At 34.4% G+C, this 20,173-nt stretch overlaps 1 protein-coding gene across 1 annotated transcript; it reads right to left on the bottom strand.

Annotated features, from left to right (window-relative positions):
- Window positions 1–5,374: 5,374 nt before the first annotated feature.
- LOTGIDRAFT_173017 (hypothetical protein) lies at window positions 5,375–19,520 on the bottom strand (the record flags this gene model as incomplete). The annotated part of the gene is made up of 3 exons (XM_009050204.1): window positions 5,375–5,787; window positions 5,906–5,998; window positions 19,475–19,520. 3 exons carry the CDS (start codon window positions 19,518–19,520, stop codon window positions 5,375–5,377), a joined length of 552 nt encoding a protein of 183 aa, XP_009048452.1.
- Between the last annotated feature and the right edge of the window lie 653 nt (window positions 19,521–20,173).

The following is a 20,173-nucleotide window of genomic DNA, read 5'->3' on the forward strand; positions in this document are numbered from 1 at the left end:
CTGAATTCAAAATAATACTCTAACATGGCTTCGTGTATCAATCTTTTAAATTTGAAAACATCTTTATTTTTCATGATAAGATGTACACTATATGAATAGTGTGTAATTAGACGCTATCTGTCTCTATTCTTCCTCTCAGGCGATGTCAGAACTTCTGTTTTAAATCACGACATATATAGGATAATGACCGAGTATAAGTGGCGTTTCTGTGGGGGTGGGGGGGGGGGGAGGGGGTGGTAAGGCACTGCACCCCCCTCCCCCCCTCCATCACTTTCAAATTTTGTATGTATAGGATAATATGAACGAGGACGTTTCTACGCAGCCCAGGTGACTGACCAGGCATTGACACCCCCACCCCCAATAGGGAAAGAAATATCAGTGAGAACCACTTCTTCCAGGTAACCATGCAAATGACGTCATGTTCTAACGCTCTAACCAACTGTGCTCCAGCCCGTCTTCAAAATGGAATCTAATCTCGGTCGGTATGTGAAGTGAAAATGACATTCAATAAGTCATCGTCATTTATAATTCAAATCGACAGGAAATAAAAATTTGTTTCTTTCTTCCCCTTGTATATAGGCTAGCACTTCAAAGAATTAAAAATCTTTCGAGTATAATACATTTCTTTGCTGGAAAGAAGAAAACGTGGGTAGGATAAACTTGTTTGAGTGATCCCGGGGCACCAATAACTGTTAAAAGAGTTTGTTAATAAATTTGTCAGCTTGAATCGCAAGAAATCGACCGAAATCACGAAAAATTGACAAGTGTACAAATTGATTTATGTAGCAGGGTCCTTAGGGTGCAATTTATTACAGAGTTTTCTGCAATAATTGACAGGGTCAACCTGCCAGGTCGAAAAATATCATCATTTTAAATTATTATACACGTACACCCAATATTTAGCATTTACTTTTCAGAGATATAGGCCTGTATATTTACTTTACCAGTTGACAGACAGAGAAGTGATGGAGGAAATGAGCCAAATTCGCTACTTTTGAAACGGGCAGTATACAAAATTTTCATTCTTAAAAACGTCGTAACAGAGACGGAGCCAGGTTTACGTCCGAGAGGGGCGAGAGCGGCGAGATATCTCAGATTGCCTTAATCTTTAACCTTGTTATGAGATTTTTGCCAGAAAAACTTGCTTTCGGAGCTGCGACCACTGCCCCTCCCCCCTTTGGCTCCGCCACAGCGTCGTAAAGAATACCTGGAAATATTTCTGAAATATGTTATTGCCATCTTTGTATCTAGTGATCAAACTGAACTCAGGATATACTTAACAAATTACGCTGAACATGTATCAGTTGAGAAATAGATAATTAGACGATCCCTTGAAGTTTCTGTATTCCGACAAAACAAGAGCCATGGCGCAAAACATCATGAGATATTTCTGCGTCTGTATATTAAATAGGAACCGAACAGTCTGTGACACAATGAATTATGACAGTGTCAGAACCAAAAGGAATATATCAGAATGGTTAACATAACATAGAAAAATCTATCAATTAAAATTCGCAGTCGGCTTATAACGTTATTAGATAATTATGCTCTCGGCTAAAACAGTATGGAAGGGATTCGTTGCCAAAACTATTGACCAAGTCGGACTTGAAAACAAGGCGTAACGTTGAGAAATGTATTGCGGTGTATAACATAGCAACAACCAATAATAAGATAAGTATGGTCAATAACCGAACAGGTGCGAACAGAGCGAAAACAAGAGGCACTAGTCCAGGAAGAAAGTGTGCACGATTGGCTTGTTATATGTCATTGTGTCAACATTTCAGCCCCGGCCGCTGCACCGGAAATCGCACAGGAAGCCGCACTAGTCACTCACGTGGCACTGATCACCGGAAGAGAAAATCAACCACTTGTCCGCTCTATAGCTGGCATATTGATCAAGCGCGTAGTTTCGCCATGTGTTACACCCCTCCTAATCATATGGCACTTGACCGTTCCATATCTGCCATATTGGTTTCATCCAACTTTCAGGAATGACCAAAGGACTAGCGCCATGAAGAATAATATTATTTTATGGAATTATTGTCAGATTAATAAATTGAATCGGGATTTTATCAAACTACTTTAGTTTTTGTCTGGACAGATAAATATATTAATAACCATCAAGGACAGTCGAGTGTTGATATCGCTTCTTAGTATCGGAGGCCGTCATGCAGCTTCGCCAATTGTTATGAACTTAGTGCTGAAACCGCTTACAGAAGACTGCGTCCGTCCGTTTCACGAACAATCATCTTACATGTACAAAATTCACACAAGAAATGCGGCTATTGCAGTCAAGGTATAAGAGGAAGTTCGTAATAGTTTGACATTGTGAAGATGATAACAATATGTAGATATGTTTTATTATAGCTTATTAAATCTGTTTTTTGTAATTATCTTACGACAGTTTCTCTCTACTCAATATTAAAAAGACATGGTCCTAATTGATCACCCAATATCCTGAAGAAATCGTAATGAAATGAACAGGAAGTTAACATCCTACTTTCAGTTTGTGCTCTTGAAGACAGGCTGCGCCTTGAAGTATGCAATGGGGGACATTTTGCAATGTCAGGGTTTTTTTCCCACTCTTCTTTATTCCATAAATCTCACAAAATAGGTCTTCGAATCACTTCGACCTCGCAATGTCAAGCTATTCGTATCAGACGTAGTTCATATCAGCTTGACATTGTGAAGATGCACTTTGACCTACATAACGCAACATAACGACACATTCGTGTTAATAAATATAAAAAAAACTGCTGTGAAGATCTTTTCAGTTAAATCTCAAATGCCGAAGGGTAATGTTCATCTTTTCATACCAAATTTCATTCGTAGAAAATAAACTCAGTATTATTTTCTAATCAAAGCTATTAGTTTCAATTCAACGTGATTTCAGTTAAATAAAAACCACTTTTAGTACAAACTGGCGTATCGGATTTCCTTGACAATGTTTTCCTAACGTTTTTTTGGTTCCACAAGAACTTTGCCTGATAGGGAAATACGGAAAAGAAAGAATTAAGCACGAATTACAAGAATTACAGTTTTGAGAGAAAACAATTCCGGAGACTTTAATAACATACAGCGACTTTGGTAATTTGATTTGAAATACTGTTGCGTTTCATTTTTATCTGTGGGTAGCTTCACACATTCAAGTGAGTTAGGAATATATCTTGTTTGTCCGTTTGTTTAAGTAAATTAAAGGGACAGTGAAAAGGTTATTACACTAAGTGTATTGGGGACAATGATAGCATTGATTTGTAACATTCTAATACTCAGTCAAATGTCTGTGGTTTCTGCTATTATACTCAACTATAGTGTTTAATGACGTCACCGTCGTAAAAGCTGTTAATAATATCTAAAGAACTTGGCGATAGTGACGTCATAAAACTTTAAATAACGTCCTTCCACTCTAGCGAATAGTGTTGCACCATCTTAAGTTTTTGCAAATACACATGTTTACCCGATTTGAAAGACTACATAAATCGTTCGAATGAAGACACTGTTTTGATTTGAATGTCTAGGTGCTATTTATCAACACTTCGTCACATTCAATAGTCACAAGGGACATCACTCTTCTCTAACTTTCCAATTCAATAAGATTGCTTTAATCTAAATGTATTGTCATAGGAACAGTTTTAATTAAGCTTTATTTTGAATTCAGAATACAGAAAACCAGAGCGTTATATCTAATAAATAATTGCATGTAAATCGTTGAAATTATTGTTAATACGTTCGCATAATATTTCTGAGAAACGTCAGACGTTTTGTTGAGTGGTTCCCCAATGGACCGTATATGCAGGTTGCGAATCCAGTTTTCATGCGAAGCTACGGATCACTGATTTTATTCATGGGAATGCCGTCTTTGGCAAAGCTATATATTAAATACTTGACGTTTTCCCTTTTTCAATGAGCCAAAACATGTAAATTAGACCTAAGTCCAGTTGTGCTTCGAAATAAAAGTGAAATGATTACTACTTTAGTGTACCTTGTTCTACTTTAGCGATTGTGATCCATTACATTAGGCTTGAAAAACTGCACGAATTTGCCCCACAGAGAGTTCAACAAAATATTAGCTATATAACGAAGACCTATTATTCTGCTCGGTGAAATCTATAATTAATGGTTTCAGCCAATTTCTTTGAAAAATTTCTACGTCTGCTTGGCACCAATGTACCATAAAAACTGTTATTTTATATATGAATGATAATTAAAATCAAAGAAGGAAACAACTAAAAGGTTGGTTAGTTTTGTCGTAACAGCCACCTTCATAATTGATAAATTGAAAAAAGCACTAGGAAGCTGATAAAAACACACTCAGACTGGGCTAATGAAGATGGGCAGTGTGCAATTAGGGAAAATTCACGCAGTAACTGTAACAGTAGGTTACAAGGGGAAATTAGAGAAGAGGGTGGGGGTTGTTGAATACAGTTAAAAAATATAACAGTAAATTTATGAAGCTTTATCTAAAGCCGAGCTAACCTCAGCTGACCTTCATCTTCTGTTCATGTATTCCCGCCACAATGGCGTTGTTAAATATATGACGTCATTGAGCTTTTATGTCGTCACCCTGTTTAGAAACGTTATTATCATTGGATAAGAGAAATCTTCTTACCAATCAGAGCGATGGATTATTGAACCTTGTGTGTGTTTAGGGGGTGAGGTGGGGGTGGGGTGTTACCATTTCAGCAAAAATAACCAAAAAGTACCAGATATAAAACTCGAGACAAACATTAATAACATTTTACTCGAACAGAATCTGTTTCTGGGAATTCATATACAAGATTTATAACAACGGTTATTTTCGCACAAAGATCTACAGGCCTCTAATTGAGTTTTTCTTCAAAGGGGCATTTGATGCAAAGTTTGAAAAAATCGAATCGTAATGTGCAGCGAAAAGCAGTAGCGTCGAATGTCTGTTCTTTTCTTTTAGTAATTGCTAATTCCTTGAAATTGTAGAATGAGGACATGACTAATTGTCCTTATTGAGCCATGGCGTCTCTCGTCTGCACAATACACTTTGTTACTCCCCGTTCATTCAAAACCACAGTATGAAAAACAGGATTACGTAGGCTCGACATTTTGTCCGTCCTCAAAATTATCGAACAAGCGGATACGAAAATTAGCAGTTGAATTAATTTTTTCTGTAATTTCATTTTATGTAGTTTTTGGTTTCCACATTAGCCATTGGCTTAATATTTTTGGCTCCACGTTAGAAAGAGAGCTCAAAACAATTAGCTGAAAGTTCCGTTGCTAATGACATACCTCTTGTGACGATATAAATAAAAACAATAATAATAAAGAAACAAAAGAAAGAAACGAAAGGAAAGAAACCATAGGAACGAGGTTGGTCTGTTGTAGTAGGTGTAGCAAGCGGCGCTTAATGACGAGCGCTTCTACCATAACGTAACATAGTTGGTCCGTGATCCCCACCGGAACCGGTTCGTCCTGGAACCAACTTTTGTCCGAAGGCAGCAAATCTCGTCTGAATGGGAATACTAGAATATTTCCAACTGGATTTCTTCTGAGGAACTCTGGAATCGTCTAATTTATGTCGGAATTGTCCGATAACTTCATCAATGGCATCGCTTTCTAAGTTTCGTTCGGCCAAAATATCTCTCAATATTTGACTCACAAGTTGATGATTGAAATTACTCTCTTTGTACCAAGCGCCATCGTCCACTACCGGAAGTGAAGATTTTAACCAATCACTGATTCGCTTCTGTCTAGATGACGTCACTATGACGAACAGGACGCAATAGAGGGTGAATGAAAGCCACGTTCGAATCATGCCTGAAAAATACAAAAAATAATAAAATTAATTTGAGTTTTACGCTTTAAAATATAACAATTAACACCTTTTATTCAAGGTCTAGCAATACTTTGAAAAAAAAATTTAACCCTAGCTAACCATGATGATCACCAATTATATTTAGAGAGATATTATTTAACAAGTTCGATCCCGTAGAAGAATGACAAGGTGTGAATTCATTACTATTACCACCTATAAACAAACAACATATAGGGAAAAGTAATGAGATATATACGCTGTCGGGATAAGATCAGTAATGCCACAATTATGTCCGAAATTCACCGTCACCTATGTAAAAATGAAAGATGAGAAATAGAAGGGTCAATATTACGTCAGAATTACGTCATGGTCGTGTCAAAATTACGTTATGACTTTATAAGGACTACGTCATTACTACGTCAGAATAATGCCAGAACGACGTCACTAATTCGTTGATACTACGTCATAACGGTCACTTATTGGTTGCGACTACAAAACATCTACATTTAAACCTATTAGAAACAAAATTGGAGAGTACTAATGTCGCAAAAGTTGACATGGTTTATTCTTGAATGAGATCAGAAACAACTAATAAGATTATTAAATATAGAAATATAGAAACGCGGGGATTTAAATATATGTATATCAAAATACCCATTATAATTCTGGACAATTCGTATATAATTTGTTCTAAAACAATACTACTTGTCAAACACCAGAAACAGGAACAGACTGAAAAAGATCAGTTGTTTAAAGATCACATAGCGTGAAACTCCGCGTAACATGTTTCAGGTTCTGTTTTAATATTTCTATAACTTTAACTTTAATAGTAAGTAATTTCATACCAAATGGTCGAGAAAAAAAGTATACAAATAAAACGTCAAAAATGAGATTTCGTGATGAAAGGGAATTAAACTAGCCAAAAGTTTGAGGAATTTTGTCAAAAATGACAGTTTTAAGCCAATTCAATTTATTTATATGTCGTGAATTTGTTCTCACTTCAATGCCTTTGTAAAGTTTCAATTATTATTTATCGTTACAACACTGGTTACAATGTAAATATTTAACAGTCGAATCGTAGAGTCATACTTTATACACAAATTAACTCCAATAGAATTTTTTTTTTCAATTTAATGAAATTGAATTTTACGTCCAGGTTTTCACCACCAAATTGTGCTAGTGAAGATGGAAAACTCCATGCAGAGTGTGATGAGAGAAATTTTGCCAAAACAGCAGCAAAAACCTGTACATTTTCTAATTCTAATTGTCGAGGGATCTCAAATAGAAACAATTTGAACATAGAGTTTCAATGAGGCTTTGTGTGCCCTTGTTCTATATCTTATTAGACTAATGAATTGAAATAGAGATTTATATCCTACTATTCTGTATCTTATTGGACTAATGAAATGAAATATAGTTTTATATCCTACTGTTCTGTATCTTATTGGACTAATGAAATGAAATAGAGTTTTATATCCTACTGTTCTGTATCTTATTGGACTAATGAAATGAAATATAGTTTTATATCCTACTGGTCTGTATCTTATTGGTTTGATGAAATGAAATAGAGTTTTATATCCTACTGTTCTGTATCTTATTAGACTAATGAATTGAAATAGAGTTTTATATCCTACTGTTCTGTATGTTATTGGACTAATGAAATGAAATAGAGTTTTATATCCTTCTGGTCTGTATCTTATTAGACTAATGAATTGAAATGTAGTTTTATATCCTGCTGTTCTGTATCTTATTGGACTAATGAAATGAAATAGAGTTTTATATCCTACTGTTCTGTATCTTATTAATCCCACGTTATTGAACAGAAAGAGCTTGACATAATTTTCCAAGACCAATTAGTATGACTTGTTCCACAAATAAGTTCTAATGTAAAAAAAAATTAAGTTTTTCTCAAGAAGTTTATTTTCAGTGACATTTTCATTAAATATTCAGACACAAATTGCATTTGTTTGGTGTTTGTTTTTCACTAATTGCTATTTTCTTTGAAATAAGATGTGACATACAGCAAATTATTTTGTAGTACGAGGTTGACTTTTTGCCAATTATTACTGACTTGTAATCAGTATGAATTTGATTAGCATTTTATTTTTAAACTTCTTCTTGACTCCAGCCCATCTCAAGCTACCAACACATGTGTCTGATACATGATCCTCATCAGGACACTAGTATTAGAAATTGAAGTTAATTTTTTCTCAGACGCCATGCATGCATGCTTGAAGCAAAAAGAAATGAGATCAAGTTCTTTAACCACTCAATTCAATTTCATGAAGGGAAGAATACCCCCACCCTCCCCACTTTCCTCTACACACACTTTTATTCAGTCCCAAACCACTTCAGCATCCAGACAAAATACTAGAGTAATATATATATAATATTTCAACTATAATTCTATTTATTTATAAACGAGTCTTAGTATTTCAAAAGAGCACCCCCACCCCTCTACTTTTTCACCCTACTCTAAATTAATCTTTACCCGTGTAAAGTAATAGAGGAGCAATGCACTATAATTCTATTTATAAACGAGTCTAATTATTTCAGGAATGGTAGTAGCCCGGGGGTAAGAAGAATTAGGTAATCTCAATACGGCTCGCGATTCTAGATCATCACTATTTTATTCAAATTGTCTCCAATTATCTAGTAGACATAAGAACTATGTATTTTTCAACCCAGTTTCTCCCTGTCACTGATACAGGTAAGAGGGGCTGATATGGGAAACGTCGTTCAGGCTACAGGCTGTGTACGTTGAAGATCCCTCAACAGTAGGAAATAAGAAAGATTTGGCTAATGTCGCTTTTTGGAAAAACTTCTCTCATTACACTCTGCATGGTGCTGTCCGTCCCCATTAGCCCAATAAGGTGCAGATATGTAGGAGGTAAAAAAAAAAATGGCCCAATGAGTACAGCCATACAGTGTGCAACGGGGGAAACTTTACAACAGCAATTCGATTTTAATTAATAGTAAACACACCTGCTGTCTCAAATAGTAGGATATTAAAATCCATTTAAATTTCATTTCATTAGTTCAGTAAGGTATAGAACAGTGGGATTTAAAAACCCACGCCATGAAGTTTGAACATAACAAATTTTAAAATTTTTACTTTGTTGTACATTTGACATAATGCCCCGGGAATAGGCATTTAACCTTTTCTGACATCACAATTTTTTTATTTAAACTATACGCGTGCATGACTAAACATGTTCTGATGCGATTTTAACAAATAATTCCCGCCATACTTTGTCGGCATTGTGGCACAAATTACCTCTAATTCTCTTCAATTTCATTTGAAAGCAGACGTGTTTGGGAATAAAAGGCGGGGAAATCTAATTGCAGACGTTTATTTTGATCGTCAAGAACGACGATTAAATTTCATTTACAGATTTTAAAGTGTTTTATTGCACAATTTGAATCATTAGCCCAATCAGGTGCAGGAAAATAGGTCGTTTAACTCACTAGTCCAATAAGGCTACAGACCAATTTGACGTAAAACTCCATTTCATTTCATTAGTTCTATACGATACAGAGCAGTAGGATGTTATACGCCATTTCATTTCATTAGCCAATGAAAAAAGTAGGATCCATTAAGCCAAAAAGGTACAGAACCAGCCATCTTAAGATGCATCAGATGGCATTTTCTACAAAGAAATCTGTTGTCCCCTCATACCATATTTCCAGTGGTTTTTGTCTAAAATAAAATATAATATACCACTGGCCAGAAAAATAGAGGAATTCCTCTAAAATAGAGAGAAAGTCTGGGATTCTCGTCAGGAGAATAAAATGAGTTTCAGTCAAATAAAGTCTCTCTTGTTTAACACCTTTCCAAAATGTCTGGTGCTACAATAAGTCTGGCATTCATGTAATCATTCAACTTCATTTCATTTAGCACTCGGTCTTTAACTTTAACCAACTATAGCAGACGACTCGACGACTAAACCGGAAGCACAAATATGATGTTTAATCGTTGTAATAAAATTCTCGGTTAAAAGCTCTTCATCCCATTATCTTCGATTAACAAGTCCGTCGCTTTGTTTAGCATTTAAAGAGACATTCTCGAGCATTTCTTGTTGGGATTTTGTAGTCTTGATATTTGCTTTGTAAGAAAGTCGAATTTGATTGGCCGCTTTACATGATCGTGATGATATTTTAACCAATGAAATGTATCGTCTCAAAAGCAGCAATTTGTAATTATTGAAAGAAAAATTCACGCAGTACATTGAAGACTTTAAAATAAAAATCTGCACAAGAAAAAAACATTCAGTCAATCAAAAATCTCGTCCAAGGAATGTCAAAATCGAGAGTGAAAGTTGTATAGTGGTGGACTCCTCCAAAGAGAAGTACCATCAGGTGTTTCGAAAAGAGTAAGCATGGCCTGCTTCGCGCGACACCCAACGTAGACAATTTTAATCAGAATTTGAAGTGGATTCAACGTCTATACATTGGAATGATTGTAATAAAATTTGTCTAACGAAAAAAAAAAATACTAACAAATCTCTTTAAACCTCTTGATGATTCCGTTTCCAAATATGGTCGATCAATATCAGCTCTCGACTTCTGACGAAATTCAAATAATTCTTGTCATCTATCCCCTCTCAAGCACTCCTACATTAATTCCTATCATCCAGATCAAATTACATTGTAAATAACGACCAAGTAATCGAGGCTTATTCCAAATCCACAAATCTTAACCTTTTGTCCTAACGATTATCGACGTCACGTGATCAGATCAATGATAAGCTATTGGTTGAATCAATGACAAGTCTGATCATGTGTTTAAATCGAAGAATATTGTTGGATGAGCGTAATCGAGACCAATATCACGTGATGGGATAGGGAATTTTGATTAGTTAACGTACTTCAATTACGAACGTCATGAATTTGATCTTCAGTAGTCGACGTTATCAAGTTACGTTATTTAGAGTCTCGATTAGTTAATCGACAGACGACAACTCCAAATTAGGAAATGGATGGCGTCAATAAAAACCAAAATACTTCCGTACTACGTGATTCAACCGTGTATTAAAAACAAACTTCAATGGCGGGATTAGAACTGTAACTTGGAATCAACTCCCACGCATCGAAACAAATGAGGGCACAGTCTACACATTAAGAATATCATCTTACTCAGTCGAAAAGTAATAAAAATAGAATTTTACGTTCTACATGCCGTGTGCAACGAGGGATATTTTGCAAGAAAAACGGCAGAACAGTAGGACATAAAACTCTATTACATTTCATTAGTCTAATAAGGTACAGAACAGTAGGATATAAAACTCTATTACACTTCATTAGTCTAATAAGGTACAGAACAGTAGGATATAAAACTCTATTTCATTTCATTAGTCTAATAAGATACAGGACAGTAGGATATAAAACTCTATTACACTTCATTAGTCTAATAAGGTACAGAACAGTAGGATATAAAACTCTATTTCATTTCATTAGCCTAGAAATTCTATTCAATTACATACATCAAATTTAATTTCATTAAGGCAAAGAGGACGTAAAACTCCATTTCATTTATTAGTTATCAAAAAAAGTAGCCGGAGGAGAAAAGCGATGGAATCGGAGAAAACTGAAGTCCATTTTCGCATCGTGGACAGTCTAAAGGGAATTCTAACAAAATGGCGACACTAAATGAAGCCGTCGAAGTGGTTTTAATCCGGACACTAGTTAATGAAATTTGAGATTTCATTAATGGGATTCCTAGTTAATTTTCTAGGCTTCAGAAACAATTAACAGATAAAATAAATAGGGTCGCTAGACCAGACGATAATATGTAGAGCAGATGGATATAGTGGAAAATAGGAGGCAATAGGCCACTTTCTAATCAAGGCCTGGGTCATAGGTGATACAATCTAAGACGGAAAACTAGGTAAATAGGAGAGATGGGTGGCATTAGTCCACTTTCCACAATTCTTTCACCTAAATCGGCATTGATGAAAAACTAGGAGGCAAATTGGTACAGAACAGCAAGACCTAAAACTATATTTCATTTCATTGGTCCAATAACATACAGAACAGTAGAATATAAAACTCTATTTCATTTCATTGGTCCATTAAGATACAGAACAGTAGGATATCAGACTACATTTCATTTCATTAGTCCAATAAGATACAGAACAGTAGGATATAAAACTACATTTAATTTCATTAGTTCAATAAGATACAGAACAGTAGGATATAAAACTCTATTTCATTTCATTAGTCCAATAAGATACAGACCAGTAGGGTATAAAACTATATTTCATTTCATTAGTCCAATAAGATACAGAACAGTGGGATATAAAACTCCATTTCATTTCATTAGTCCAATAAGATACAGAACAGTAGGATATAAAACTCTATTTCATTTCATTAGTCTAATAAGATACAGAACAGTAGGATATAAAACTCTATTTCATTTCATTAGTTCAATAAGATACAGAACAGTAGGATATCAGACTACATTTCATTTCATTAGTCCAATAAGGTATAGAACAGTAGGATATAAAACTACATTTAATTTCATTAGTTCAATAAGATACAGAACAGAAGGATATAAAACTCTATTTCATTTCATTAGCCAATAAGATACAGAACAGTAGGATATAAAACTATATTTCATTTCATTAGTTCAATAAGATACAGAACAGTAGGATATAAAACTCTATTTCATTTCATTAGTTCAATAAGATACAGAACAGTAGGATATAAAACTCTATTTCATTTCATTAGTTCAATAAGATACAGAACAGTAGGATATAAAACTATATTTCATTTCATTAGTTCAATAAGATACAGAACAGTAGGATATAAAACTCTATTTCATTTCATTAGTTCAATAAGATACAGAACAGTGGGATATAAAACTCTATTTCATTTCATTAGTTCAATAAGATACAGAACAGTAGGATATAAAACTCTATTTAATTTCATTAGTTCAATAAGATATAGAACAGTAGGATATAAAACTCTATTTCATTTCATTAGTTCAATAAGATATAGAACAGTAGGATATAAGACTACATTTCATTAGCCGAATAAGATACATTTCCTAGGATGCGGTATCACAGGGCGTAAAACTCCAGTGTATAAGACAATATAATGGAAGTTGTAAGAAGCTGGTCAGTGTAAAATAATCCTGTGTCAACATTGTTTTACTCAGTTTATTTCTGTTATATAAATATCACCTGTAATATCTTTATACTGCTTCATTTTGTTTCTGGGTCATTATTGAGTTTTATATGCATGTTATTGGGCTAACGGTGTTTTATATCCTACTGTTCTGTATCTAATTGGACTAATGAAATGAAATAGAGTTTTATATCCTACTGTTCTGTTTCTTATTGGACTAATGAAATGAAATGGAGTTTTATATTCTACTGTTCTGTATCTTATTGGACTAATGAAATGAAATAGAGTTTTATATCCTACTGTTCTGTGTCTTATTGGACTAATGAAATGAAATAGAGTTTTATATCCTACTGTTCTGTATCTTATTGAACTAATGAAATGAAATAGAGTTTTATATCCTACTGTTCTGTATCTAATTGGACTAATGAAATGAAATAGAGTTTTATATTCTACTGTTCTGTATCTTATTGGACTAATGAAATGAAATGGTGTTCTATATCCTTCTGTTCTGTATCTTATTGGATTAATGAAATGAAATGTAGTTTTATATCCTACTGTTCTGTATCTTATTGGACTAATGAAATGAAATGGAGTTTTATATTCTACTGTTCTGTATCTTATTGGACTAATGAAATGAAATAGAGTTTTATATCCTACTGTTCTGTATCTTATTGGTTTGATGAAATGAAATAGAGTTTTATATCCAACTGTTCTGTATCTTATTGGACTAATGAAATGAAATAGAGTTTTATATCCTACTGTTCTGTATCTTATTGAGCTAATGAAATGAAATAGAGTTTTATATCCTACTGTTCTGTACCTTATTGGGCTAATGAAATGAAATAGAGTTTTATATCCTACAGTTCTGTATCTTGCTGCACTAATGAAATGAAATGGAGTTTTATATCCTACTGTTATGTATCTTATTGGACTAATGAATTGAAATAGAGTTTTATATCCTACTGGTCTGTATCTTATTGGACTAATGAAATGAAATGGAGTTTTATATTCTACTGTTCTATATCTTATTGGACTAATGAAATGAAATAGAGTTTTATATTCTACTGTTCTATTTACTGTACTTATAAAACTAAGTACAGAAGAACTATCCACTTCATTTTATTTCGTAGGCCCGAAGAACACATCTTTACATGTCATTTCATAAAAGAACGTTTGTGGAATCAAAAAAACTGAAACACAAAAGCCATCCCACGGAGTCCATCTTGACTTTATCATTCTTCTTTAGTGACCTTGGTCGGTGGTTTTGTGTCACATTTATCCCAAGCTCTCTCAATATATTTATACAACTATTGAGAAAAACTGCCAGAGGAACTAAAGTCGAAAAGTAAACATGAATGGTGAGTTTAAAACGTTTTCTAAAATATTTACGTCCATTTAATGGCCAAAACTTAAAAGAATCCAACTAAGGCAGCACTTAAAGAATCTCTACGAACACAATAACGTCATTTTAAATAGAGCTAGCATTTTCAAGTAGCGGAAATGGCGTCACTGCATCTTCAACGAAGAAGGCAAAAAAGTCAACGAGTTTGGAAACAATGTCTTCACGGCTTTGTGAAACTCTGCTTGTAGAATTTTCTAATTAATTATAAATAGCGGAGTTTTCTTATAAAAACTCTTCTATTTCAATATTATTAAGTTATAGAAATAGGAAAAAAAGACTTGCCGTAAGGTCTTATTTATAGACACGGGAAAATGAATGAATGAATTTTGATTTGCACATTTTTCGGCCTTTCCAAATTTCAAAATCTTTGATGAATTGGCTTGGATTTTAATCAGGAAGGGTCTAGTGTGATAAAGTCTATTTTGCTATTGGTGACCTCATCGAATACTTAGTTTTAGTGGAATTGTAGGAACTAAAGACACCTGGTTGAAAATTGGAATGGTGTAAATTGATGCCACGGGTGTCTTCAATACACAAACAATTTTGTAGAATATCCCTTTAAAATATACCTTTACCATATTAATGGCCAATCAAGGCATCACCTATTGTCATTACGTAAAGGTTTATTAGAAATGGAATACCAGGCGATACACATGGTAACGTGATATTCAGGTAGTCTATCTATATTGACATTATCGTATTAATTTATATCACAATACACCAGTTTTATCAGTAACAAAATGTCAATATCATACTAGGTGTGGGTGGGAACTGTTAGAGTGTGGCTGAGAATTTGGAGGGTGGTGGGGTGGGGATATTACTGAAATGCTATACGTCGAATCTTCAACATTTGTAAAACATTATTACAATTACTAATATGAAATACATTAGTCTAAAAGACCAAACGCACTTCGCATAATCATCCACTCTAAAACATCCAATCCCTTGCCCAACCTGTTATCAAGTCGAACTTTTTAGGCGCTCCGCTAAGACGAAATATCGGGATGTCAGAGACTAGCTGTTCTGGACATGATACCAAACACCGGTTCTTCACAATTAATTTCCATGAACACTTTCATCAGTTGTCCACTTTAAATGAACAAATATGGGGGATGAGAACAATGGTCGATATTTCAGGCAGTTCAATATGATTACGTGATATATCGCAAAAATTCCAACATCCAAGATGCTAACTCGACCGGAAGTGACACATAAAGCACACAAAGCGGAAGTACATTTGATACATCACCGGAAGTAAGTCAGTTTGATTTGTTAATGTCGTAAAAGATCAGATTTCTGTTTATTTCAACATGTTTCGGACTAGATCAATAACAAACGTCGTGAAATTTTGAATGACACTTCCGCTATAAATTCGAAACCAACACGTAAATCTGCGATCTAATATGAATAATAATAATTATACAGTGAGATTTATTGACAATAACTTATAATGTACTCTTAGTCTGGCAATCTGGCAAAACTATACCCTACCCGATAGCAAGCTGCGTCAGAATGTTACAGGAACCCTCAGTGATGCAGGTAAGAGGGGCTGATATGGACAGTTGGAAATATTGGCAAAATTTCCCTCATTGTAACCTCCATGGTATTTAGCTTCATTAGCCCAAATGGTGCACAAAAGAAGGACGTAAAACTCCATTCATTCGATATCTGATATACTCTTACTTTTTGATAAAACTTGTATCCTACCTACCCTTAGCAAGCTGTGTAGGCAGATCTACCCGTAAAAAAGATGAGTGTCTATCCCTAAATTTGTGGCGTTTCTAGCAAACATCATGTGAGGGGGTGCAAGCAGGGGCCACAAAATTTTCCAGGAGGGGGGGGGGGCATTCTTTCATTATGTAAAATGATAACAAAATTTTGAAAGTCCCTAAAGCACGCTGCGTCGGCATCTTGCGGAAACTTTCCGATAGAAAGAGAATCCTGTGTAATATCTGGTCCTTGGCCAAACGTCTTGGCGTAAAACTTTAGTGGCTTATCCGTCCCCATTGACAGCTAGGTCGATTAGAATTAGGGGGGATGGTTACTTATTGAAGATTTCCCAGACTCTCTCAAACCTACCGAGATAAGAACTCACCACCACCATTTCTCCGACAAGCAATGACATCATGTACCGATTCCAAGACTTTAATCAAGTATGCTACAGACCGTCCCCAAGAGCGATCACGTACATGATCAACCCTGAACTAAGAGTATGATTGTTGAACTTGTCGTAGCGGATTTACTCCGTACGATTCCGAAAGATCGACATTAATTTTCATCCCAGTGTTGGTCATTTGGTCACGTAGTCCAATAATCTGGACATACATGGACAATGTTGACAGAACTCGCTAAATAGAAGGATGAGACACATTCGTCTAGTAAAGGTTTGTCTTCGAGAACCAATATTATCCATAGTATAGTACAAAATATCATTTGGTGTATATTTGTACATTTATAAATTAATGGGATTGTAAAAAGGTTTTCTGAAGTTTTTAATGCCAGACGTCTGTGGGCCCTGCTAATATACATGTAACCTTACTCCAACCCAGGTATTGTAAAAATGTTTTCTAAAATATTTATGTTATCCGGGACATTGCCAGCAGCGTTTTGTACCATTCCTACTTTCAGTCAGACAATCTGTGCTTCTTGTGAATATACTTTACTCAAGACCTTAAAAGTATTGAACAAAGATTTTCTAAACTGTTTATGTACATGTATATCAAACACTGATATTAACAGTTTGTACGGTACTAATTTTTAGTCAGACATCTATTATTCTTGCAATTCTACGAAAACTGAGTATTTTATAATGTCACTATCGCCAAAGCTGATAATTTATCTAAAAAATAGTTTTAACCCATATATAGGCACATATATGTACTCAGTCCGCGTTCAGTTGTACGTTTAATAAAACTGTTTTAACAAAAACTTTTATCTTCCATGAAGTGACCTCTGATTTCCCTCTGAATATAACACTGTTCAATACAAAACAACAACAAAAATACGCGACGGAACTTGTCGAAACATTTTGTTATATTAAACGCAAGACTGCTTTTGCTCTTTCTCAAACTTATTCAAACCCTTTTCTACGATGAAAATGAAATTCATCATTAAATAAAACTTGACAAGATCATATGAACATCGTTTTTTTATTTTGAGATTTTTTAAACTTGTGAATTCAAATAAAAAAAACTTCCAAGTTATTTTACACTGAATGGTTGGATATTAATATAATTGTCGGCAATCAGACGATACAAAATTTTACATATAAACATTTTTGTGTTGTAAATTTTAAATAGGAATAACTTTCTATTTTTTTCAAGTTTTTAAGAAAATTGTAAGAACTCTATTCTCAAACGAAAACAAAGACCAACATTTTAAAACCGAAAAAAAAAACCTAATAAATATTACGAAGTAATAATATTAAATGTAATTTAGAAAATTGTAGGAACTCATTTTCTAGTTTCTACCAACTTTCAAAATTTGAAAAAAAAGAGAAAAACACACTTACCTATTTTGTATTCTAAACGAAAAACTAAACGTTAAAATAAGACACAGAATTTGTCTGCAAAACTTTCTCCAAAAACTTGAGAATAGTTTTGGTTCCAACGGAGTCTGATTTGTGGATACCGCGAGCTTCAAGAACCGTCAATATGTCCCTCACTTCTGATAGTCACGAGCTGAAATGAACGATTCCAAGTAACGTTTGGAACTGGAACATATTTCTTGGACTCAAGAGGCGTATTTATCGATCATCGCTTGACAAGGGGAAAAGTCAGTCAACGCCAGAAACGGCAACTTCTGTCATCTCTCATCAATCTAAGGGAGTTTTACGTCAGATCCGAGGGTGTTATGTGGTCCAGCCTGGACCAAACGAACACGCCCACGACTAGGGAGGAGCGATTCGGCCATTGAGACAAACATCTCGAAGAAAATACGAAGTTATGTATTTTTTTTTAACAAAAAACCTTGGAGAAAATGAGAGTTTGATGCAGTAGGGGCTTTCTTTTTCTTTTGTTTTTTATAATTGAGAAGGGAATTCATTCGACAACTTCGGCAGATTCCGTAATCTGAATATATACAGACAGCTATAGTGGAACTTTCATTGCAGTCGGTTCGGCACATCTTAACATTAAGTGATTTGTTCAATCATTTCTGTACCTATATTAATACCAATCCTCTGAAAGAGTCAGGTCAACGAACAATTTCGTCGGTTAGCATAATAATTAAATTTGACCATCTATTTCTTATATACGTCCGGTTAGTGGTTAGTGTCGTAGTCGGTTAAAAGTTATCTAAGCCTTCTCACAGACCAGAAGATCGGTCATTATTCCTCTATATTAACATAGAAATACTTTGCTAAGCAACTATAGGAATGTTTGCGGTTTTTATCTTTTTATAATTCAATTTCAACAATTCCAAATTTAACTATTAAAACTGTGAGTTCGTGATAAAGTGTGAACTTAAAAAGAGGGGTCGTAATTATTCTATATTTACAGTTAGGATAAGCATACACTTAGACCAGGCTTAGATAATATACTTATTATAACTAAGTTTACTGCGAGCATTGACCGACACTTGTCATTTTTAGCAAAGGTATATCTCAGGTAGTCCTACCCACGGGAGATATCATGAGATGTTACACGGACCTGTATCTAAACGGAGATCTCGGTAAAGGTATATGTAATTTGTCCATGGCAGGGGGTCGCGGTTTCTGAAGTAAGGACCCGCATCTACCCGGATTTCGGGAATCTCAGCATTATAGATTTTCCGATCTCCCACGGCAGCAAGTATTGGGATACCCAAACTAATTCAAATTTGATTACAATTTTCGTACCTTTTTTGTTCTGATATTTTTGGTCTACATTGTAATCTAAGAAGTTTTCTACCAAAAGCCTGTCAACGTTAGTATTATTAACCAATCAAAGCCTGTCAACGGTAGTATTATTTACCAATCAAAGAGTGTCAGGTAAATCCTGAATCTTGATAAAATAAGGAATTGTGGGATAGCGAAACCCATAGAGGCTGTCATATTGCACTATTTTGGTACAAGTACAAAATGTAGACGGATACCATGGCTAAAATCGCCCTCTTACCCTATGTGATATCTATGAATTTAATACCCCCTACCCTCGTTCATCTATTCTTGAATTACTTACCCCAGACTAAGGTACCAGCACAATGGAATATTAATAAACTACTCATTGTGAAATTTACCTTTGAACACCTTGATCCTATAGGAATATCAAGCCTTTAATGATTTTTTTCAATTCCATTATTAATCACAGTTCCAATAGATCCTGAAAGTCTTACAGATTGGTTTAATATCAGAATAATTGAAATTTAATCAGAGTCGGTAAAGCAAACAAAGAATGTCCTTGTTAACACTGTAGTATTATGTCACTGTGAGAGATTTTATTCTGTTTATGACAAAAGCTCATTCATGCTGATGAAACGTGTGTTTTAGATACACAATATTCATCAGGGCGACTAGGGCAGGTTTAATTGCGATAAACTAAAGATTGATTCAAGCTAGCCAATTAAGTATATTTTATCAATATGTTTCATTATTTTTTTAACTAAAAATATCCTCTTCTAAGATCGTTAATTTCAATATTTTTTCTCATTAAATATATAAATATTATTAGATGGTGTCCGACACTAAAATCGAACGCAAACAAAATGATAAAGACCATTAACAATGACCTGATTGGAAAGCATATTCACATGATCATCAATTGAAAAGTAACATTCCAAAACTTATTTTAGAAAAAACGAACAGGAAAATCGAAAAACTAAACAAAATGGGATATCGTTAATGAGAAACAATTTCTAAAAATTGTAAAAACGAGTAGAAA

This window comes from Lottia gigantea (genome assembly GCF_000327385.1).
Source record: "Lottia gigantea unplaced genomic scaffold LOTGIsca_146, whole genome shotgun sequence".
Taxonomy (NCBI): domain Eukaryota; kingdom Metazoa; phylum Mollusca; class Gastropoda; family Lottiidae; genus Lottia; species Lottia gigantea.